Source organism: Saccoglossus kowalevskii, chromosome 1 (genome assembly GCF_978046115.1).
Source record: "Saccoglossus kowalevskii chromosome 1, keSacKowa6.1, whole genome shotgun sequence".
NCBI lineage: Eukaryota > Metazoa > Hemichordata > Enteropneusta > Harrimaniidae > Saccoglossus > Saccoglossus kowalevskii.
Genome location: NC_140641.1, coordinates 37,599,685 through 37,626,035, shown reverse-complemented (window position 1 = coordinate 37,626,035; position 26,351 = coordinate 37,599,685). Strand labels below are relative to the sequence as shown.

The following is a 26,351-nucleotide window of genomic DNA, read 5'->3' as shown; positions in this document are numbered from 1 at the left end:
CCCGGTTTTTCGGTAATTTCCCGTTCGTGTCCGGTTGATGAATCTCTCCAATTTTCCAAATCACAACAGCCATCATCTTGTGCACACTGCATGAGTCCACCATTCTCCACCTGGCGTACGTGGCAACGTATCGTAAAACATATTAATGTTGAATTTACAACGTGAATTATCGGAACACTATCGATGGAAAGCAAAACTAGCTGCAATTTTTCCACAATCGTTATTGTGCTTTTAGTTATCCAAACGGTGATAATTTTACTAATATATCCAGCGGCTATAGCTATTGTGGTGGCGAAGTTTGAAAGCGAAATCGGGAACTTGGAAACGTCTATAGGTAGCCTAAGTATGAAAACCCAAGGCATGTTGCAACGTACGCCGGATGCGGAGACAAACTTGGAAACAGATAATCGATGTACTTGCACAAAAATGTCTGAAACACGAGGCGTGAGTACTTCGGTCACAGACGAACATTTACCACTTTGCTGTACAGCAGATGAAGACGACATGAGAAAGGTAATACTGCTAAATTTGTTAGATATACGTCTTTCTCCATACATGTTTCAAAATAATTCAAGTGCAGCCGGTGTTATTATCAACATACATGTAGTAAATCACCTTTGATATCGAAGTCCGGGTTATTATAGTTGAACCCGGGCCTGATTCTCCACCACTGAACCGTGTCCGGTTGACCCGGATTGTAAGGGTTCACCTACTCGTGTCGAAGGACAAAGCTTTAGTGTGCTATTTTTAGAAAGCATACGCGGAAATACCAGTCTAAAAAGGTGAACAAAGAAAGAAGCGTTTACAAATCTGTACTGTATAGGGCCTACTTATTAACTGGGTCTTATTTTCACTTATTTCACTGATAGCTAAACACACTAAATTCAAACGCAGTGTCAGGCACAGTGTTAATGCGAGTTAGCCATAGAATAAATGTCGTCTTTCACGAACCAATTACTAAAAACCCTGTGAATATCTATGCAATTACAAATGCGCCAAAATTTAACCCAGTGAATATCCCCCCTTCAACATTATTACCAGGATGTCGATATGATCTAGTTCCGGGTACTTTCTACTTTCTACCTCCATGTTTATACTTAGGCGCGTAAATAATTTAAATCTGTCTTTTTCTTTCCTTTCCTTTCGATTCGATTGTCAGTCAGCTCACTCACATCATGGAACTATAAGGGGTTTATAGTTCCATGGTCACATCATGGTCACATCATGGTCACATCATGGTCACATGAATCCTTACTGTTACGGAATCAACGGGAGACGAATACACAAATTAGATTTTCTTTTTAAATACGTATTTTAAAAAAAAACAGGTATAGCATCTTTTTTCGGGTCGGCTGGTTATTCATGGTATCCCCACGTTAGTCAGCATCTTGATATACACGCACTTACATTCATGAATCATTGAATGTGTATCTCCATCGCCCACTATAATATTATATTTAGAAAGCGCAGGACAGCCCCCGTCACAAAGATTGGTGGGTATAACACCATTCACTGCCTTTTTACTGTGCACTTAATACTTTATAGTTTTTTTGGTATTTAAACAAAAAAATAAACAAGTAAGACGAATTGTAAACAAGTCCAGCAAACAGTCCTAAATAGCCTACTTCGATCGCTCAAATACAGATCCTTAAACAAGAACATTGAAACAAATTACTAGTATAAACGGCTACCACGTAACTGCCGATAGTTGAATAACCAGCTATACACTATAAACACGGTTACGTTCTATAAACAACTCACTAGTCTCCATTTCTGAACGCCGTAAATAACAACGAATCACGTGACATGTTTGTAATTCCGATGATTTAATGATACTGCACTTTTACGTAATTTTCCACAGTACCACGAGCACTAGCGAAGCGAAACAATTACTGCCCATAGTTTCCAATAGTTTGTCGTGATCGGAGTCGGAATATAGGGAGCAAAATCCCCCGGGTATATTTTTTTTTGAATCTTGATGTGTCCAAATTATTTGTGATTAAACTCGTGAAAATTTTCCATGAAGCATAAAATCATTTATTTGTAGGAAGTCGCGGGAATGTACCACCGATCACAATGTGAACAATAGTTCCCAGCATAAATGAATATGAATGAGTAAAGATCGATGACAAAAACATACTAGTACTCCTAGACTCGGAATGCTAACGCCACCAACGGTAAAACAATTCGAACAATACCTCAGTGGATGAAGTGTGGATAATGCAGTAATCATACTTTATAGCTCGTCCCTATTTTTCTTACATTTTAACCTTCGATAGCGGACGATTTTTGTTCAGAATTGAATAGGAAAGTACTTTTGGTCCTAGAAAACGTCCTTTTGGATCTGTGGACCTCGGAAGTTTAGCGCCCTCGTGGTCGTGTACTACCATGCAAAAAATAAATAGTGTAGCATTCATAAAAACAAGTATAATAACTCAATGAAAGAATACTGTTTAATTGAACTTATCGCTATATTGTCACAGTTAGTTTATATGGGGTTAGCCGCGCAAACAACGACCAGCGTACGAGGCGGACACACACAAAAAACTATAATGCTGTATATGTCGGTTAGTGTTCTTGACAAACGTACTAGTATTGTTGTTGTTCGCTTGAAGACCCTAAACTCATTTGAAGTTATAAAAAAAGTTGTTGTTCTTGTTTAGATAATGTTCTAGATACTTATTGCCATGGCAAATCAGATAGTATAGTCGGGTAGTATGAGGGAATACACTGTATAAACCAGCCTCAGATTATAAGTTATTTTATTTGTGTTTATTAATGTTGTTTATTGATGTTTAGATCAAACAAACAAAACTTTATTTTTTTAATCGATCCAACCAAGAAACAAGTTTGAAATTTAGGAAAAAAATACTTTTGGCAGTAGATAACAAAATCCTACTTTATATGAAAAATCAAAGATGAAATGATTTTAATTGAAAAAATGTTGAGTTTCACCATAATGTGATGTATGTTTTATATTTATATCTCTATACAAGATATTACAACGAATTTTGAAGACTACATCATTTTAACTACTGTCGAATATTCTATTTTTCGCTTTGAATTAATCTTCGCTATTTTCGCTGAAGGAATGATTCAGTGAAAATAAAACTCAACGAATATACCTTTTTATCTATCTTTTACATTCAACTCGCCAAAAATCAGTGAAAATAAATTCCATACAACACACTTAAAAAGTAATTTCAGCAAAAATTAATTCCAGCGAAAATAAAGTGTTCTACAGTATTTCTTTCATCACAAACAGTCGTGAATTATTGGTGACCCAAACAACACTCTGTGGAGTCAAAGTGATACATGTATTTGGTAGCTGGTTTATAGTAAAAAGTTGAATAATATAGTATTTGTGTTAAAATTATTAATGAAATAAAATGAATCTCACATGCTGTCATGATCTTGCTTTCGGCGTCAATTTACGTCTAATGTCCATTCCTGGTATGCGGGCACTCATACAAACTGAGTAATTTATTGATGATACAAACAAGCTGAACTTACAGCCCTTCATAATCTACTTGGTTGTTGAGGTAATACGTATTTGTCCCCTCTCCATTCTACCGATTTGTTCACAATAGACATATCTGTTGAAAACTTTGACGAATCTTAAGTGCGTATTTGGAATTTGCAGCGCATACATGTGAACGTACGCGTACACGTTTCGTGAAATCTTAACATCTCAAATAACCCAATCTTGATGAATACCCGCGCATAAATTGGGCGATGACACATCGTGTTTCAGCCCTTCATATTTCGAAAACAAAAATTGTTTAGAAATGATAAATTATGGTGAACAAACCAACGTTGTGACAGATGCGGACACGCTTATGGCATTTAAACTTGGAAATGTTTAATTTAAAATGTCCTTGGTACAAAGTAAAAATATGTATATACAATCCAGCTGTGTCCAAAAATACAAACATGGCCCATAACAATCTGTTTTTTTTATAAACTGAAGTCCCGAGTCATTGATCACAAACTATGGTTTATATAAACAATATAAATATATTCTTTGAACTGTGAAAATGTTAAACATGATGGCAATTCAATAGGAATGTTTATTTCCTGTAACCCTTGTTTTATAAAACTATAAGTGACTAAGTATAATAATAGTATAATAATCGTAATATATGGTCTATTCCCTCTTGCAGCTGATTTTGAAAGTCATAGATGAAGACGAACAGCAACGTAACAGAGGACAAACACAAGGTAGTTGAAAGTACCAAGTCGCGATCGTCTAGAACATTTTGTCAGGATAACACAATCCGGTCAGTCAAACCATGAGTTTTGTTTATTTTGCAGATGAACCGTATGTAACGATCAGAGATGTACAGCGATTGATTGAGCAGATTATACATCACAATAAAACTGAGATTATCGCTGGCAACACCAATAGTTTTCCCTTTGCCGTGCACGTGACTGGACGACCATCGCAATACGGATTTACCGCAAGTAAGGATGTTACAATGAATTCACGTTAAACTTCACGAATGTCTAGCAGACAAACATTATTACATGCGTTATACACGCTGCATGGGACCCACATTAAACACATCCCAGTGTGACGACTGTAAAGTTTTTAAGGTATATTCAGGTGTAAATAACTGAAGATAACCTGCCAGCAAGGCGAGTCACTGATTGTGATATACAGCCAGAGGGCGCTTTTTTAGATTGGCGCCGTCCGGCGGGCGTTTTCTATAACAGCATATGTGATTACGTAAACTCTTGACATTTTATGATTGAACAAACAACTATTTTATGCGTGAATCAGTGTCCAATCCATTAATTACGATGCCATTTGCTCATTTCAATAGTGACTAACTAAAAGAAACACATATTATGTTTTGCTTTGTTTCTTAATTTCTTTGGCATATTTCTAGGCTGAATTATTTGAGAAAAGGACAAGTACTTTATGGTATTTACAGCTGTGTATATATCAGAATGTAATGGCACCTCGGCTATATTTTGTAAACGTTTAAGGCTGTAATCATTTTGTTTTTAATGTATAAGGTTTTGGTGATTATTTCAAATTTATGACGATGAAAGTCGATGTTAGTGATTCTTAGTAATTGCAACTGTCGTAAAATGTACTTGAAGCTAAAAGTGAATCGGTGAATAATTATTTGGGTTCAGTATCGATCCACACTACGCGATATTTTTGACCCGTGTTTTTTTTCACGAAGGTCATCGCACAGGTGTATTAACGTTTTTCATGTTTTCATCGAACCAATACAAACGTTTCTTTTAGATTACAACAAATTTGGTCTCCAACATGCCGTATCAAATAATAATATTGCATATTCAATACACGTACCATCAATCGTCACGTATTTGAATGCACGCAAAAGCTACACTGTGCCACCTAAAATGTTCATGTTCCCATCCGATCAGCGACGTTACTTGAATAGGAAACTGGTTGGAACTATAACCCCGGCGAAAACACCATGAATACGAAATTAAATGCAGTGGTCTAAGCATCGTCCGAATCGCACGGTCCCGTGTTTTCGACCTATAGGCTTCTACGCGATACCGCACGGGATCGCATAGGTTAATTGCGTATCTTAAGCAGTGAAATCTGATTGGGCGCGCCTCGATACAAGGCGCCCAATCAGCTTGGACGTAACAAATTATAAAATAAAATTCAACTGCGTCGATTGCCTGTACCTGATGAGGCTTGAGAGCACAAACACCGAAAACTTTTGCAATTTTATCATCACAAATATCACGATTTATGGGCGCTGCCATTTTGTTTAAAATGAAACGCCAAAGAGGGATTTGCAACACGCAAACTTATTGGACAATGATTAGCCGCAACTGACTACTGGGGGCGCTGTTAGAATACGTATAATTGATGGTCGTTCTACCACGTGGTCGTTCTGCCAACGTCTGAGGCTTGGCCGAATAAACTCAGACCTTGGCTAGCGAAGATGTGGTCTAAGCAGTTCACATAATTTAAGGAATGTTCACGTCACAACTAAGTCACGCCTTTATCAGCCTTTTTTGTACTTCGTTTAGATAAACGTATTCGTAAACAACCGAATTACAAGAAGGTTGGTCCCTGGGAATGTCATGACGGCAAGTCGTTCACTAAACAAGTACATGTTGATGAACATCACATAGTGGTCCCCAAGTCTGGAATCTACTACGTGTACAGTCAAGTAAGTATGTTACTTAAAACAATAACACTATCACCACCACAGCCTAAAATTAGATGAAATATTGGAAAGACCTAAATCCGTGTCAGATCATATCGTTTTTTAGTTTTTACTTTGTGTTTAGAAAGATGAAACATCAAACAGTAATTTGAGATTTTTTAGTGTTTTTTAAAATTCACTGATGCCATCTTTTTATCATCAGTGAAAATAATATTATATTTCGTAAAAGTTCCCTATTATTAAAATCCAATGAGTGAATTGGGCTACAGATATCTGGCAATGATTTGGCTTGACAGACTATTTTGCATTAGTGATATTGAACGAATGTTAATACTGTCGCCATGGGCAATTATTAAGTGGTCTTGCGTCAGATGATGATCCACACACTCGCTGTTTCAATGAAAACCAACCGTGACTGTGAACTTGAAACACCAAAAACCGAACACCACCCAACAGCCACTTACGCCATATTCCATGTACGATAGCGTATGACGTTCCTGTTCCACCCTTAGGTGTACTTTCGTGACGATTCAGGAGGAAACGAACGGCTAGCAGGACGCCCCAGCGAATATCTGCACTACACCGTGCGGGGTTAGTGAACTCACATTATGATGCAATGTATTTACCGTTATTCTCTATGCTATTCATTAGACCCACTGCCCGGTCTTCGTACCGGAGAATCAATAACCATGGCAACCAGCAAACATAAAACTTTTTTACCACAAACCAAATAACGGCACAGTGAAATATAATGAATAAAATATTGATTGCTCGTGCATTAACTTTTAACATTTCATTTTTTCGAACAGAGAATCGAGCCTACCAACCTGACCCAATAGATCTTATGAAGAGTGGACGTACCCAGGGGCATTCTGATTTCTATTACAGCAGTTTCCATTCTGGATTATTTCGATTGATGAAAAACGATAAAATTTACATGAAAGTGTATCTTCCTGACGACTCGGTGAGGTTAGATTCACAGCAAGAGTCCACGTTTATGGGGATGTATTTTTTGAGTGATGATAATTAGGAGTTTGATGCTAAATGCATTTGCATGGCAAAATGTGGTAGCACGTTACCACGATAATCGTAATTAAATTTTGAATTCTGCGATCATGGTAGAAACGCACAGTATTTTTAAATATCGGTACATGTATTATATACATTTTTTATAATTAAATCGAGTTGTCAGTTCTAACTGCGTCTTCACTTATATCGTAGTTTTAGTGTGGATCGCAAATTCAGACTCATTCCATATTTCATTCAACGCTCGTACAGAGAAACGAATATCCACAGCCTCAGTCACGATTTCCCGATCCAATTTTGAATCAAAGATACCATGCACATATGTCGTGAGAATATAAATATGGCGAAAGAAAATGCTCCTAATGCACAACATAAAAATTAACTTGAAAAACCGAAATAAGACATTCAAGTTTTATATCCAACTGGTAAAGCTGAAATCATGGCGTTGTTAATACAATATTGAGATATACTATGTTTCCACTCTACCACACTGGCACACCATAAAACCACACACACACACTGGCAATCAGAGTGTGATGCCGTTGCCATGAGTACACGGATCTCAAGATTTACTAACAAATATGTGTAGTAACTACGTATACATAGATGAGGAAATTGAAAACTAATAGCTATTGTACATGGGGTAGTAAAAACGGTGATTCCTATAAGCGGCACATAAGCCGTGCAGAAAAAAACAGAAATAAAAACCCGAATAATGACGGGTCTAAAAAACCTTTGGTAATCTGCACCCGCCACATGCTTGAATGCACGCACCTGAGGGAGGGTGGCGGGTTTCACTCCTATGCATGTAATGGAGCTGTATGTCTACGAGTATGCTTACTGTAATAAACAATAATGCTGTTATTTAAATTTCGAAAATACTCTACTTAATAGCTGTTCCCTAACAGTGGGTAAGTGAAGTTAGTCTGAAATATAAACTACAAAAAGGACAGTTGTATTTATTTACTGGAATTTCATTTCGCTTGGAAACTGTACAAATTTTACCCTTTTTACTTATTTATAATTACGTCAATTACACAGATTAAAAAGTGTTTTGACTGAATTTATAACGATATAGTTTGAATACGTCGGTTCACATTGACACCTAAGTCATATTTATATAATGCCCACATTTTTATCACTAGTATTTGCAAATGTATCATTGACAACTATATTTGTAAAGAAATGAAATAATGGTTTAAACATTGCAGTCGACTGTGTGGTATGTGAACAAAGTATTTTGAGAAAATAAGACCTACATGTAATTGTGCTGTATACCTCGTATATCCTTGGATACACACATTGACGATAGCCCACACTTTTAATAACAGTTGCCAAATTAGTAGTGATATTTGTCGCCCCGTTAAGTACAACTGCATTCAATCACGTATTAAAACCGCTGAAGAATACGCGTCAATGTTATGTTGCGAAAATTGTAACAGTGAAATCGGAATAAGAATGTTTCTTTTATTGGGAAAAACACTCATTGGTCGGTTGTTTTCAAATGATCAAATGCCCACCACCTTGCGTTTTACCTTGAAACACGCATTTCACACAGGTTATTCCAACTACTCGTAACTACAAAATCAGATTACATCTCTGCTGCTCCATACAATACTAACAGAAATATGGATCATCATACATGCTCATCTCTTTACCGTGAGACTCACAATACATTCCCCCAACCCTGAAGAACAAACACTTGGAATCGTTGCACTTCGGACGTTAATCATATAGCATATCGCATGACATCACAAATGACAAGTATATTAAATATATGCCTGAATGCAATTGTTATTTGTATGTTTATAGTGAAAATATTAATACTATTTATCATAATCTATTATTGATTCCATTATGAGTAATTGTTATACCTCTATATATTAACCAGTGATCATGGAAAAACGCCATAATGACGATCATCTTTGGTGTCTAGGGTGACAAATTAATAGATTGAATTATTTTGAATTAATTATTTGGATTTTCAGCCCCCGGGTAACCGATTGTGAAACATCTCGAAATCACCGGCTAGGAAGAAAATCTTCTACTGCAGATTTATTTTCCGTGATAATAATGGATTTTATTGGGCAGTGCATTGAAGAACATATCACTAGCTTTGCTAAAGACGGTGCACTTAAACCATGTTTTTCTTTCTCACTAGAATCTGCCAAGGTTTGGCGATGAGGCGAAGTTGCACCTCACTATTCATAGGTTTCTTTTTCATCACACATGTTGCAGTTTACATTTTACAATACTATAGTATACTATATGCGACAATTGTCTTTAACATTCTGTCGCGAAATTCTTCAACTTCACTCTAAAATATAAATATTACGGACATTTGAAGATATAATTTGAACGGCGCATTAATTATTACTAATGGCATCATAGAGTTTGGTGTTGAACTATAATTTTAGGGCTTTCAGAAACTATATCATTATTGGAAAAATACAGTTCTCGTACCCACCCTGATAGATGCACAGCCTGTGAATGGTACTGACCTGTGCTGACCTTTCTTCTCTCATACGACTCCAGCGTGTGACAGTTCAGCTGATCGTCGTACACATGGTTACCGTATATTCCCTGTACTTCACGAACAGGGCTAGTAGATAATGTCGCTGACGAGAGTTTAGCAAATCTGTTACATGAGTGTGTCTATCCTATTTATTAACCGTTGTGTCGGGTCAAAGTTCAATATGTTTAAATCATGTGACTGTAGCTACTAAATAAATAACCGTAGGTATAATATGACAGCAATAATGAGCCCCAACCCCAAAAGCTCTGTTGGATGGGGGGGGGGATCATCTCACGGAACCTTAGCGGTTACGTAACATTTTCCACCAGGTTTGTTCCCGAAAAATGACAAAATTTCTTACAAATCTTCACTGAACACATTTATCTGAATTTTTTAAAATGCTCATTCTAGTTTGCAAAGTTATTTATGATTGGTCACATGGTTTGGCTGCCACCTTTGATTTCTTCTAGACAGGAAGTATGTTTTTACTGATGCACCATTTATCGGATTATTTTGAAATTTGCTATGTTGCATATTTATACCGAAATGCTTCAGAAAGAAAACAAATTATTTGGGTGAGCCGTATGATTTCGTCGCCATCTTGGATTTTCGCAGTTGTTTCAGCTGAATATTTCGCACCTAGCATATATGACCATAGCTTGTAATGAAACAAATGTTTTGTTCGTCATTTTGGATTTTGGGAAAATGATGGGATTTGTTTCCCAGGAGTGCCTCAATTTTGCATGCATCATATATGGTCATATCTTCGTTCACGAGAATTTGTTATATTTTCAAATTAACGTGCAAGGTTCACCTCCAACTACTATTACTTTCTGTCAATGGAGCATAGTAATAATGTTCCATAATATTTAATACAAGCCCCGGAATCTGATTGATCCAGGCAGTCATAAAATACGCCAATACTGATGGTTTTACAGTATGTCGGCTAAAATGTGTATACACGCTAGACATCATTTCGAATAATCCTAAATTGTACTGGGTACCTTGAGTTTGTTAAATCCATTATTTAGTTAAATCCATTATTTCTTGCGGATTGATTTGACTCCAAAAAGTAATCATGTTACCAATGCATTCCAGGAATCATGTATTGATTGCCACAAAAATAAACGTAAAGTAACCGCAATAGGTGTTCAAATAAATAGAAATATATTTTTGAAGCTCCCAATTTATTTATGAATTCGGGCATACATTGGGAAGATGATTACAAATTTTGGAGTAAATTCAATCCATGACCTTCACACAATGCTTGAGAAATTCCCATTGGACTTTGAAGAAACATGTACATGAAGAAATTAAATTAGAAATGGCGAGTCATGTATGCTCGGCTTTATAACAAAATCGTATTTAATTGAAATATTTAAATTCATATACTTCCTAGCATACCTCCAAGTACATTGTTGCTGAATCATCAATATATTGAGTTGTCGGCGTACTATGAGATTTCTAGCCATTATGTCAATGGTTGTAATCATTTTGTACGGACAAATCAGATTACCTGATTTGTTAATACAGTTTAGAAATATCGAAAATTATTACACTACTTTATCACACAACATTGTCGCGAACGCGACATATGACATATATTACATACTATTGACAAAGTATTACCATTACCAATTAACGAATAATTACCACAGAGGCGATTTTACCACGCATATTTAGACTAGTTTCATGGCGTATACACACGGGGGTATAATCTTATATTATACCAACTTCATATTAGAGCTAATTCTGAGATACAAAAATAAGTATTTAAACTCGCTTGTCATTCACCTTGCCTATTTCTAAACACTGAAAACTGTGGTATGCCAGCTTGCATAAATTAAGCGTGACACACTTGTGAAATATAATAATGATATAATCAATAACCCAGTGTTCTCTATCGTACAATACATAGCATGATTCGTAAACAAACTACAGAACTTCATCATTGATAAAAACCTATAATGATAGGACAGGTATGAGATAATACATATATAGATTAAGCTATATTGCTCTTCATCAGTAATGCAAGATTATACTTACCGTTGTAGAAATAAACGTATCTGTATCGTTCGTCACTAAGTCATTGAATACTACTTTAGGATTTGATTATCTGTCAAGTGGATGTAACACGTGAATTATATGTTTCGTATAAATGAAATATTAAAACAAATATATATTATCCATGTATATAATAATGAATAATTAATTAATGCAAGGCAGAAGGTTAATTTTAGAACGTTTCGCTCACGGCCACCATGTGCAGGTGCGAGTTATTCGACCAGTCTGTGTTACACAAGTTCAATTATTCATAAATCAAATAAGTGTTGGTTTTATTTTAATATTTGTTTTGCAGTGAGCCCATTTCGTAAATATTGCCATATTGCAACCGTACTAGTAATTTAATCACAATCCAATATGTCTAACATTGCATATTAATGCTATTGAAATCCCAAAAAAATTATACTTAATAATCCTCTGCCTCGAGAAACTTTTAGATCCCTCTTGTACAACTCCAAAATACCCACAAGAACGTTATATATTGTGTCAGCTATACTATCACCTACAAAGTCCCATCGCCATGATCAGTACCATCTAGAATACCAACACAGTGTTCTGTTAACAAGGTAGATGTATACGATTTGTCTGTAAAAATGGCGTATTGTCGTTGATGTCACCCTCTTCACTCGGCGGTTGAAATTCTGACTGGTTCGACATTCGTCGATACTTATATTTGTATTAATTTTTCCACTGATGGAGTTTTTACGAAATATTCTGTTACAGTATTATTCAGTGGATACATTACCTAGCTCAGTTGCAGTTGCAACGCAGTTATAGAAATTCCAATACATTTACATGATAAACAAGGCACACGTAGCACAAAACAACTATTAGCGAGTTGTCGTTCATGTCCGTGATATTCACATACACATGCGTTAGTGACTCCTGTACAGGGATGCCTTGATTCCATTCTATGTAATGTAATTTTTCTTCTCTTCTCTTCGACTAACGAATGCAGAAGGTATACTTGCAATTCGCCGGCGATTGGGAAAATCTGGAAAATCCCTTCACTTTCTGAAAAAAAATAATTCTATCTTTCCTTGTATTATGTTATAAAATATTTTAAACCTTACAGTAATAATTAACATTTTTATTATGTTGTACAACTTATGGCCTTCCACATTGTTCGAAACGTATCTCCCTCCTCGTAGACAGACATTCATCGGTGTCATGGGCAGACTGTCCTTATCTCACTCTTTAAAAACATATTCGTCGTGCAAGGTCAATTGGAAGCGATGTCGAATAAACAATTTAATATAATAAATTATACTTCATTCTGCATGCCTCATGTAAATTTCATATATTTCTATTGAATTACCAACTCACTCCAGCAACGGTGACATGTATACCAATTCCAATCCTGCCATTTGTGTTCAATTCATCAACTATTTTCCAATCAAATTATCAAATTATCTTGTATTATATATTATATTAGCATCAGTGTGTCTACATGTTACAATAATATCATCGTCATCACCGTTTTCATATATAGTTCAAAGTTGCCAAGAGTTGTTCTAACAACAGCATCTTTGACGACTGTGACGACTAATATTGCAGGCTTGCTATCTGACGACTTCTATATTGAGGGGTTGTTTTACGCTCAAAGTGTAATACAGTACTATCGACAATCCCAGAAACATTGTCCACTACAAATTAGTTACTGTCCAGGGTAGGCCGGAACTTTACCGACGGTGGTTTCATAACGGGAGAACAAGCAAAACAAATCTCTAAAACATTTTCTTCCTCTTCCTTGAAATAAAAGGTAACTTTATATGTGGACATATTCTATAAAACAAACACAGGTATATAAATGAAGATTTGTTTGTGATATTTCTAATTAATTTGTAATTTGCATAAACTGGCCAGTAAATTGCGATGAGACTAGGGCGAACCAATTAATGCCAAACAATGCAGATATTCCAACTTGTGTGGGTTCTTGAAACCAAGCCAGAAACTACAATCATAGTATCTCGTAGTTGTAGAACGAAGTAGTAGTGTGGTGTGAATACATGAAACAGACAATAGAATATTTTTGACGGTCAAACTAACCGCATTTATTGGGATAATAATACACACGAGGACATGAGTTGACTAGTGGCCTATCTCTGTTGTGAATACACTACTTAAAATTAATTACGATTCGCAAAGACTACATGCGTTTGGACCAAGACCGAAATATGCGAAACAAACATAAGGAACGACTATGCACCTATTCTAATGTGTTTGTGGGACCTGTTACTAACCAGTCTCTTGACGCAAAGTCCGACGTCCCAATATGTGGTCACACAAAGTATTACTCTTCACTGTAGTTTTCCGTCATCGGCAGTCCCCGTACATGTGGTCTTCTAACAACAAAGCAAACTGTGGTGAGTTAATGTTTAATGTAGTCGTCGCCTTTACCGGCGAACAACGAACATCGAATAGCGACCACTTCGTCACGTTGCTCCTTGGAACCCCGTGCTGTATGGAGGGAACCCCAGTAGTAAACGACAGCCACGAGGCTTGATTTAGACCCCTTTTTATAGACTAGTCCACCAGACTAGATTATTACACCGCCTTTGAATGGTTGACCACCGAGCATTCTCCCAGAGTCTACTGTACAGCTGTATCTTAACCAAAGGACATAGTTATGCCAAACAATGACACGCTGAATTGTCCACGCGTACAAGGTGATGTCCTCTTAGTGCTGTTGTTAAGGTGATTTTGTTGTTACCGAACAGTTAATATGCACAGACATTCACCAAGCTGTGTTAAATAAAAATCGAGATCGAAAGTGTAGCATTATCACTATGGTAACCAGATTATGTTCACACTCCAAACTGCAGAAATATCAACTGTCCAACGTGTCACCCGACACACAATGTAGACATATAAGGTTTGGTACATTGGCTATTAACAGTCCCAGCGAGTGTGAATATATGTATTTAACACTAAGCTAAATTAAAATCTAATTACGTGTGTATTTAGACTACCCAGGATTTATTCAAGTTCGTACCACACAATTAAACTATACACAGAAATGCACACTTTGACAGGTGGTTTATAGGTTGAATCACAGTCAGTCAATCACATTGTTTACTGATGTGAACGATGCTCAGACCAGTTTCAAACTATTGAGAGGAAGAGTGTTAGGTAGGATGCAGTTTACCTGACAGGTATTTTAATTAGTTAATTAGGAAACCAAGATGACCTCCCTTGTTCACAAAACTATATATTTTCGGAAAGCTTATTGTATGAATTTTAAAATTTTGTTAGTATTTTTTTATGCACACTGTAATATGCACAAAAATGTACTTTTTTGGTCAAAAGTGATTTTAAAAAATAGCTTCTAAACCATGCTTCTGTTTCCTGTCAGAATTGGTTTACGGGTACATCTGTTTACTATGAAGAAAGTGCCGTCTTGAAAACTGTCTACCAGTTGTCAATTTTGCAGGGCAGCAGCTTAAATTTCACTACTTCAAGTTTATGCATAAATTAACACCCAGGCTAGTTGTCTGTACAATTGTTGTAACACTGCTCAACCAAAAACAATGCCCCGACGGCGTTTTGAAGATAAACACATTGTCAATCATTTGTGAACATTTCAAAACAAAAGGTCAAAGCGTCTAGGAGCTATTGCTTTTTAAAGTTCTTGGATGTGCACTAAAAAGAAGCTGAGATAATTGCTAATTTGCATAACAATTCACTCAGTAAGAAGTTTGCTAATGCTCATAATTAAAATGGATGTAACAGTTCCAAATTTAAATGTATTATCGTTTTGTAAAAAGTTAAATATAGTGCATAATATGGAGATCCCGTCTTTTCTTTTTTTCACCATGTTTCCTTTTTATTATTTATGTACAGTCTTGCTAAATCTTGCTAAGCATTCAAAAGAGATAAAGTTTGCACCTGTTATCTATATTTTAAAATCGTCTTTTGACTCCCAAGTGCCCACGAACCTGCATCTCCACCTTAAATAGCAAATATACATACCTGTCCCTCTTCAAGGCGTCTTTATTCTAATGAATCTAGACGAATGTCACATTAATTTAATGTACATCTGTGAAATGAAATATACAATGTGCGTGGTGAAACACATTAAATCCTGTTAGACAAATAACCTACTTTTACAGACTAACGGAGTATATTTATTGTTTATCTATTAAATCAAATCACGCTTCACTGGACCTCTGATCCTGGATTCCCTCTAAGTTTATGTAAGATATAATGATCACTATACTGCTGTCCCCATAACCAAATACTGTTTGTAATATTTCATGATTAAATGCATCATCAAATCCAAGAATCAGTTAGTTTTCTGATCGTGATACTATAAACACTGCGAGACACGAATGTATTTCACAGATACATGCTCCATGTTTATACGTTGAACAGTAGTCACTGATGTTACACGTTTTTCCTTCTATTCCCCCGGGTGCACACACACACATGAATACACCATCTTCATTGGCGCACGTTGAATCCCTTGCACATAGGTAGCTACGGTAATAATCTGTATCTATTATTCAATACAACAATATATTGATTGCATTACACATATCGCTTTCTTCGCCCTCGGGCAAATACAGATTCATCCAGTTTTGTTGATGATACAAGTGGCTCAGACTTCGAATGGAAATTGTTCAAAATATTCTTTGGTTTCTTGTTACTCAAGACCGCAGTGTTAGTATGGTGTTCGTTCAGAACTACGTGATGTCTTTTTATGAAATTTATAGAAATATTGTTTACGTCATAAGAGCGTGTTGGACAATCATTATTGGTTAGCATTTGGAACAGGCAAGTAGAAAGTAAGAAAGTAAACCTACTTTGTTTAACCACTGGTCCACCTTATTATACTGATTCATATTTTGCTTTTTTTGGTTGTTGTTTGCTTATATAGGGACTTATATGGATTATATGGACCTGCTGGCCGGTTTTCTTCACGCTGATTGATCACAGAAGATGTCAGGACCATTTAATAAAAAATATAAAAACATAACAGCCACAGTAATTTTTGTTATATCTGAATGTAGAAACGAAAAACTTTATTTTTGTGAAAAAGAATAAACATTTAAAAAAACTTAGGACAAAATCGCATAGTCAGGAAAAAATAGATATTCATTTAATCTGTTCATATGACAACACATTTGAATTACCAATAAATGATTATTGACTTAGCAGTCACGTGACCACCTGAACTTTGTGTCTAACGTAAGATTGGTTTTTAATTAGTATTAATTATTATAATAAACGGTATTCCCTGCCATGTTTTTACAAACATTTGTCACGGCAATGCTTTGAGTGAGTTTATTTTAAGTTATTCCCCTATATTACATGTCACGCCTCATTGATTTGAAAGTTACCTCTCATTCAGTACTAGAGAATTTTAGAGAATAGAGTATTTGTAATTTAAAAATTCCACACCACATACTAGATAGCCTGCAACGAGAGTGAGGCTGACCGTTTAACAATACAATATTCAAACAATGATAACAGCAAAAGAGCGCCACAGTCGATATACATTGTTGTCATTTTTTGTTAAGCAGGTGAGTAGTATACGATTTAGTGAATGATTCTGCCAAGACCACAAAAGCAAATCGAGTGACAGGCTTCATATAGTAATGTGTGCATCATCTACCAAACGGTAACACATACCTACATTTCGTCACAGTCTCCAAATTGCATAAGGCGACTTTCAAGCAAGGGTCACAATTTATGATTAAACTTAATCCGTGTATAAAAAATACCATATATATAATAGCTAAATAGGTTAAATATTTTTGTTCACGACTTGTCAATATAGGTAAAGGTGAATGTAAAGCTGAAGTCGCTCTTTGATCAGCGGAAGACAGTTATACTTACCACGACAATGAACAGAATTAATATATATACAATATAATAGATATACATAAAATGTAATATGTCACAAAATTTAGAAAAGTAATTTTTGTTCGGATATTTCATTGATTACCTATTGTGATAGACAATACATTCATTATAACAAGTACTGTCTTTCTCCTTCATCCAAGTGCCAATTTGTATAATATGGTGGATTGACATCACTGGCATGGTAACTATGTGTACACTGTTCTAACATGGTATAAATTCAGTCCATTTAAATGAAACCTCTCAAATATGTGAATGCATAATATATCCATGTTAGCAAATATACTTAGTTCTTTATAGGCTTCATTTACAAAAAATGATAATACTACTTTCATCGGTTCATTAAAAGTCGCTGTTAAAACGGGCTTCCAAAACGATTTTTGATCTCCAATATGGCAATCGAACATGAAAATAGAGTGTATTACGTGCAAAGAATACGTTACATTTAAAATGATTCGTAGCTTTGCTTTGATACCCCCGACTAACCCCGTCATTTGGCATTAAATAGTATTATTTATGATTGCATAGTAAACGTCTCCTCCTCCAATGCACGTAAATTCAAACCTTCGCATTCTAAGCTTCAGTGAAAACACCAATGACCCTAAATACAGGCAAATGTATATTATATTATCGCACTAACACTGCTTAACACCAATGAAATAACCATACGCCCACGGCGTGAAATGCTTATTTAAGACTACCCATTGCGAAAATCAGCAGCGTAATTATTATCTGCACATAATAGCGCCACATTTTGGCACTTTAGGCAATTTTAATTTTACATTGAATGGAGACATTTTAGATTGAAAGCAAATCCCCCAATGGTTTTTAGTACTAATTAAAATGTTTCAATGTTTGTCCTAATTACATAAATGTTTCGATCCATTTCTCCCGAAACACGCGGTATCAATAAGACGATGAAGCATCATATGGAGAACATGCTGTTATCGGAATAGCCATAGGCTATTTAATTTAGACGATGTGTACCGTTGAAAGCACACGCACCGTGGGGAATTACGACATCGACTGAAGTGTCATGAATGCGAATAGGACTGCCAAATGGAAATAGAAAATACATTGATAACATTACTCCACGATATATAGACAAATACACTATAATATAAGGTATAAGTAATATTTATTTCAATCACATAGCTCTATACAGTGTTGCAGTGTTTGAGTTTTAAACTTTATACATTAACCCTGACCCCAATTTAGTAGTCATGTGACTGGCTTACCACACCTAGGTTGATTACATACGTGTTCTGCTAGCGTTCAATGATTGGACCGTCACCTGCAACATCGACATCCTTCACCGCTCCATTGTATTTTACACAGATTTCCGGATTTGGTTCAATCAGGTCATCTCAGCCTCTACTTCAATTTGCCTCGATCATCAGATTAAAACAGTGACAGGTTGAGAATTATGCCGCTCTAAAACAAAATAAGCTTGCTGATAGATCACCCTGTATTACCAACATATTTGCATATGCTTTTTTGTTGGTAGATACGTGTTATGTAACGATAGGTTGAAATAACAATATTATCACATGTATTCTTTAGGTCTTTGAATTAAATGTTCTTATTCTCACATAGAGTCAGATATTTATCGTATGACATGGTATTATCTGTGTAATTAATACAAATGTAAAGCTTTCATTTCAAAGGGGACGATGAAGCTAATTTCACAGTAACAAATGGTGACATGGAAACGAGTTTCTTGATTATTATCACAAAGCGTAACGAACAAACACTCAATGCGTTTAGAGGTAGATTTATTGATTGGATAGTCTAAAGACAATATGATGCATACACATATCATATCAAGAGCGAATCTTTTGATACTGAATAACGTGCTCTCTGCCGCCATGTCGGAAATCCTTGAGTGATACGAGAGTTTATGGGTCAGTTGTCCAATACTGTCGGCAATACTTATTTAAATTTCTTTTCATTTTATATATTCACTAGCGATTTCAGTTTTAATTTAGACAAAAGTTGTTCAAACAATTTATATTATTTTTATCTTTAACCTGACCTTAAACGTCGATTGGATAAACATATGTATACTGTCTGTTTTTTTATAGTTAGTTTGTCATATTGTGTCGACCGTGTTCTTTTATTGAGATTCTAAACAAAATAATAATTTGTAACTTCTTAGGCAAGATATGTTTTAAATTAGTACATCGTAGCCTTGACAACTTTCACTGGCAGGTTGTTCAATTTACACGAAACATGCACACGCTTTATTTGTAGTGGTAACACTGTGGTAAAGTGAAATTCCTTTGATTTGTTTTTGAAAACCCTGAAGACAAAAGATTTTGACTACTGAATCATGCAATATATTTGAAATAATCCATAACGAAATGTATTCCACATGCACACCAATAATAATGTTTATAACCACCGATTACACATGTGTGTTTGCATTTTATTTGTCTTGAATAAAATTGTTGAATAAAATTACAAAATATATAGCGTGGTTAACAACTCATGTATGAATAATAACTTTAAAATGCTATATTTTCCTCCATTAAAACAAAAGAATTTCGCAATGACGAAAACGGAATGTCTTTGTTGAAATGATTAGTATTGTTTGTTCCTATGTTGTTTTATCCTTCTGGAATTACAATTTGTAAATAGGTTTACTTGAGTTTCCCATTCATATTTTTGTTCATTTCTACTTAATTGCATACAATTGGTCGATGATTCGATTAAATAGGTGATAGTCTGAGTCAGTGAATTAATATGCATGAATAATGATTACTTTAAACCAGATGAATACAGTAAATTAGAACTAATTGCTAGACAATGTGGTACAGTGGGTGTGTCATACTCATATAGACATCATCTAATACAAACATATAATAGAGACATGTTTTTATAACAGGTACCAAGTGTACTGTTGTGAGCGATGTTTCAATTCAACTGTCAGTATGTATGTGTAATATAAGCTGACAGAGCCAAAACACTATAGTGTCAAACGCAAATGATTTACGACGCATATAGTTTAAATGTGATTATCTGCATTTAAGCTAGAACGATGGTTTGTATTTGTCAGTGGGGAATTTAACTGTTCCTCTAATTGCCATATTGCCTATTGACGATATTTACGGAAAATCAACTCCGACAATGATCGGAATTTGATGTTTTTTTGAGCAATTAGGACTTGCTGGCTGGCTCGTTATTTTATGGTCGTCAAATAACCTTTTATCTACTCAATAGCAATTGACGAAAAATCACCACCATGCAATCGATATAGAGATAAAATTTTCACGACACATTCGAACAGAAGCTTGACTTGAGAAATGAACATTTCATAGCCGTTTTTTTAGACATATATCATAATTTATGTTTCCAGTTGGATGAATAACATATCCTGGATGACTAGTACTGAAATGATCATAAACACCGAGTCAATTGTAAATCGCGTATACATGAGCCACGTTGCTTTCTCTATTCATTGTGCGTGAGCCGCTTTCGCAACAATAGTACAACTAACCCGAATTTATTCAGTGTACGTGGGTACTCTTCGGGATAGGCTTACTGTGATAAAGACTGAATGACGTAAATGGGGTAGGTATACATATATAGACTACAATAGCATATTTATTTCCAATTGTTTTTTACTTCAAAACAAGACATTTTAGTACGCTTTATGGACTTACCCATTACTGTGAGGTAATCATCGCAAAATAGTTCAGTCGTTGAATAACATAAGTCTAATATTTTAAGATCCTCCGTGTATGCGTAATCATCGAGATTCACCGTACTATGCACATTGCAGTTAGCTTAACCACGTCCCTTCCATGGAAACACCTAATCTGCAAATAGCAATTCGAAGCACTCACAGTAATCATTTCACTCCTGTATTGCTGTTATTGTTACTCGCCCAAGTAAAATGTACTTTCGATTAGTTGACATTGAATGGAAATCGCCATCGTGAAAATGAATCTATCATTCTGTATTTTGTTGCGTGTATGCTCAATGAATACCGGTATTTGCAGAATATGTGCGGCCATCTATGCCATCCTCGTGACAATCTTCAATCCGTGTATTCACGCATTTGCTACTCACGCAAATATTATTTGACAAAAAAATCATAATAACAATAAAATAATACAGATGCGGGAGGCATATTTGTTGCCCGTCTGCCAGTTTCAAATATAGTATCCATCTATCAGTTTTAAATATAGTATAGTGTGAAATATATTAAAAAGAAAATCTAGGGAAATAAATAAAATCGTGCTGCGAATGTATCATTCCGTCTGATGGACATTTGTTGCTGGGCAATTTTAGCTGTCTGTTGTGCTTCGTCGTCAAACACATACACAATATTTGATTATTCAAATATTTGCATTAGTGAAGTAATGTATCTATGAAAGAGATATGTATGATCGTGAATTACGTTCCATGCGACAGACAAGTTATTAATGTATTTGTTGAAGTGCATGGCATAAATTCAAATTATTGAATCAGGCGCTATTTGCAGGCGTGACGTGTTATCATGGTTTTCCATTTAAAAATAATTTTTAACGTATTTACGTAATTGTATTTACGAAATATATTTGTATTTACGAAATATAATTGTATTTACGAAATATTTAGTCCCTGTGAAATTATTACATTAGAAATATATAATGCATTTCAGACATTGATGCATATAAGTATAAGGATTTGAGATAAGATACCATCAACACCAACGTTATTATCGCGACGATCAATATAACACAGCGTGCTATCTCATTTTGTTTCGGCGTATCTAGTCACAATCTCTTTTATATGGAAACATGACAACAGCGCTATATAATATAAAAAAAATAGTCGGGTCACTGGGCCAGCAAAATATTGATGTATTTTTTGTAATAACTAGTATATGAATATTTTCCATTTAACATGAAACGTACGCACGCGAAATATAATCCTAGTACATACCATTGTACAAACATACAAGAATGTATGTATGATGCTATGAGTGTAGCCTGTGTCACTGTATATAAATAAACTACATCAAAAGCTTTAAAGGCAAGGCATATTCCCTCTTTTCATTTCCACTACATGATGCTTATACCAGGATGCAGGTTAAAGTGATGATGAGAATTTGGTAAACGTTAAATTGTGTTCACACAGAAATCACTTACACTTTTTGTTTGCTAAAATAATGTACAAATCTGGCCATGGTTATGGTATAAGACTGTTGATTAGAGGACACTCCGAAAGCGAAACCGTCCGATACGTCTAGAAAGTACTAAATAAAATTAGCAATACTTCTACCCTATTGTATTAATATGTCTTCTTATAAGAAAATACCTTAGCATAATAAATAGTTTATTCACTCAACTAATCATAATATTGACTCTCAAAAACGGGGAATTCTTCAATTGCTCTCTCTATGGTACCGGATTCAGACCTATCCAAAACTAATCGATTGGTCTAGTGGTAAAAATAGTCCCTCCTAAACACTTCCTGAAAATTCTGACAATTGTGAAGAATCATATGCAGATTGTAGACCACCAGAATTGCATTCATATAGGAATTGTAATCCAGAACGTTTGCATTTATACGAAGCTGTAACCCACTATGCTACATTTAGATGGGAATTGTTAACCACCAGAATTGCATTTAAATTGAGATATAAACTACCATGGTTGCATTTATATAGAGATTGTTAACCACAATAATTATATTCATATAAAAACTGTGACTACGTTTGTATTCACATGGGTATGGTAAAGCAGACCCTCGCCTGACTGAAACACTATGACGATTTTAATTTATTCACTGGATTTTGATTTATGTATATATTTGTACTTTCACTATATGAATTATAATGGATCCGATTTAGTCCCACACTTGTATTTGTACCGTTCTGTTATAAAATCTAATCAGTCAACACTTGATCCAACATTGTAACCTGTAGTTGTGTATCACAAACTTGGCACACTGCATTAGATCTAGTGGCAGCCATTGTTGAGACCGGAAGTATACGATCCATACCCTTGTTGTACATATTAGATGTCTGTTTTCAAACATATGCGTTTAAATCACAGTGTGCAGGTGTTCCCTCATCGTTACCAATAATGTAGTGAAAACGATCTTATATGGAGGTCCGGACCAGGTGCCTGATGCCAATATTTATTTCGTTTAGCACTTTGGTGTTTAGCACAAGAGTATTTCGAAATAACAAATCCACCACTTAGTAGTTTTAGCATGCATAGACAAATGTTTATAATACCATATATTACTGCACCGTAGTTACTGTCCAACTCCATCTAACACAGCACTCACAGCGTAGTTTACACAGCTGATTCACTTAACTGCAATCTAACTTTGATGTTCTTTTTGCAAGACTTTCCGCCTAATACACACTATATAAGATTTATTTTGTGTATATCTACACATATGTCTCAACTTCCATACCGATGATTCACAATAATCGCAATCATAAAATCAAACTTGCAATTAGACATAAATATTGTCTTATTCAAGAACCGACAGAGCATTTATTATAACACGCATTGTGCATTTTTTATTAAAATGGCATGAACATTGTCATTGTACCGAATGCATGTTAAATACAATGCTTGTGATACGCTCTCTTGACTAGCTAGATATAAATTATTTTGTTATGAACAGAACTTCTGTACTGGGTGGATACAAAATAAACTTATGAAAACGATTTTTGTACTCGGTGGATATGAATTATACTGTTTTATCACATCTCACTGCTGTTACGTATGATGTGATTGGTTGAGATTCGATCACATGACATTGAATAAACATATTACATGGAATATAACCGCCAAATAGATAATACATGGGTATATCACATGGATGACGTCACTGAATCTACTGCGCAACAATACTGCGCATAACAAATTGTCGTTCGCTGCACTGGTGCTGCCCCGTCCGGTTGCTTCCGGGGTTGCTTTAAAAGTTTTGAAGGAATTTTATCCATCTCTGTTTACATGATTAAGGTATTCTTTATATGAAGCAGTGGCGCTTTCTACGCTGTGAGCATTCCTACGTGTTCCACGTCGATGCTAACCGAAAACGCTCTGAAGCTGTGTGGCTTGTGAATAGAAGGTGTAGTACGTTCGTGAGAAAGTAATTTCAGTCACTTCCACGGCACTCTGACATTTTTATCTAACTGGTATTTTTAAGTGGTCAAATAACTTGCGTTCGAGAAAATGTTATACTCGATAAATTGTGTAGTTCACACTGCTGAAACACGGTTCGCATTCTTTTCGGTAAACGATGTATATATGATATTGAGTAATGTAAAACTTGTCATATACATAAAATAAAATATTGCATACCTTAAATATAAGTGTTGTTATTTTGTGGGAGAGTGGGTGTAAGTTCAATGTCATTGTGCATGGTTGATGTTAACCCTGAGTACAGTCCTGTAGGTTGGCCTTCTCCCGCTGATCATTCGGCCCCCACAGTTCTGAGAAGTCGCATAGAACGGGAATTCGACACTATTGTGAAGGAATGTATCGGGCGATTTAAGAGGCATTCAGCTTTGCAGTTAAAAAATAAGCAGGTCGATACGTCTAACTATTCTAAATACCCTAACTGGAAGCGAAATTACATAAGATTGCCCATTAAGGTCGATCAAATCGACATTTTCCAACGTCAACCGAAAATATACGCCGCCATCTTGTTCTTGACATATTTATTAACAAAACATTCGCCAACGTTCCAGTACTTTAGATTCATTTTTCGGCCACAAAAATGGTATTTGTGATCGCTAGATTTGTCGATAGATGTTTTAGCTGGTTACAATCATGAAAACTGCAGAGCGGTTCTCCGCCATAAATTTGTGGGCGGGTGTCGACTACTCGGTCTATGCGACTTCTCAGGACTGTGGGGCCGAATGATCAACGGAAGGAGGCTAACCTACAGGACTGTACTCAGGGCTAGGTTGATGTCTGCTCGATGTGATAATAACACATGGTTATTCGAATAATATCACGATTTGTTGTCTGCCCTCGAACTGTTGGTCAAGACCATAATATTATATTATCAATACTGTGGTCATGACCACAATCCCTTGGGCAGGCAACAAATCGTGATATTGCCCTCACAAACGTGTGTTATTATTGAAATGAAGATGACCTCTCGATGGTCAGATATCTAGGTTCCTATTAATTGTATTGACATGGACATGACGTCTGTACTTGGTGGTTATGAACTTCATGAATAAAACCTGTGTACTGCGAGTATATGAACTATACTGTTATAAACAGGACTTCTGTAATGCGAGGAACTGAACTATAAAGAGATCCTCATCAGTACTGCGAGGATATGAACTACAATGCGTACTGTTATATACACTATACCTTATGAACAGGACCTCTTGACGGAGTTGGGGGTATTCCGGATGAATATAACCCAGACAATCATCATCAGAACCCTATGGATATATATATGAACTACACTGCATCAAGACTGAATGGGTATAACCTTTATTGTCGTGAGAAGAATATGTGCACTGAGAGGATAAGACCCAGAGGGAGTTTTTAGGCCGTGTTACGCTACCAAATTGAGCTTGTTATTATACGTATTCTATGTTTCTAGACTAAATTCTAAAATAAATCGTTGGTAGCATTTCCCCCTAAGATGCTACTCGCACAAAACAAACAAGAGACTCGGAGAAATGCACGTTGTACATGTTATACAACTTGTATAATATAGTATTAATAAAAACATTT

At 35.6% G+C, this 26,351-nt stretch overlaps 1 protein-coding gene across 1 annotated transcript; it reads left to right on the top strand.

Annotated features, from left to right (window-relative positions):
- The first annotated feature begins 74 nt into the window (after window positions 1–74).
- Window positions 75–7,365, top strand: LOC100374987 (tumor necrosis factor ligand superfamily member 10-like). The gene is made up of 6 exons (XM_002736877.4): window positions 75–513; window positions 4,164–4,221; window positions 4,315–4,464; window positions 6,028–6,170; window positions 6,680–6,758; window positions 6,977–7,365. Exons 1-6 carry the CDS (start codon window positions 184–186, stop codon window positions 7,195–7,197), a joined length of 981 nt encoding a protein of 326 aa, XP_002736923.3. The 5' UTR covers window positions 75–183; the 3' UTR covers window positions 7,198–7,365.
- The last annotated feature ends 18,986 nt before the right edge of the window (window positions 7,366–26,351 follow it).

Excerpts from the sequence above, each read along its gene's own strand:
- LOC100374987 (XM_002736877.4), top strand. The coding sequence starts at position 184 with ATGGAAAGCAAAACTAGCTGCAATTTTTCCACAATCGTTATTGTGCTT. Across the intron at positions 514-4,163 it reads ATGAAGACGACATGAGAAAG|CTGATTTTGAAAGTCATAGA; the intron begins GTAATACTGCTA and ends TCCCTCTTGCAG. Across the intron at positions 6,759-6,976 it reads TCTGCACTACACCGTGCGGG|AGAATCGAGCCTACCAACCT; the intron begins GTTAGTGAACTC and ends TTTTTCGAACAG.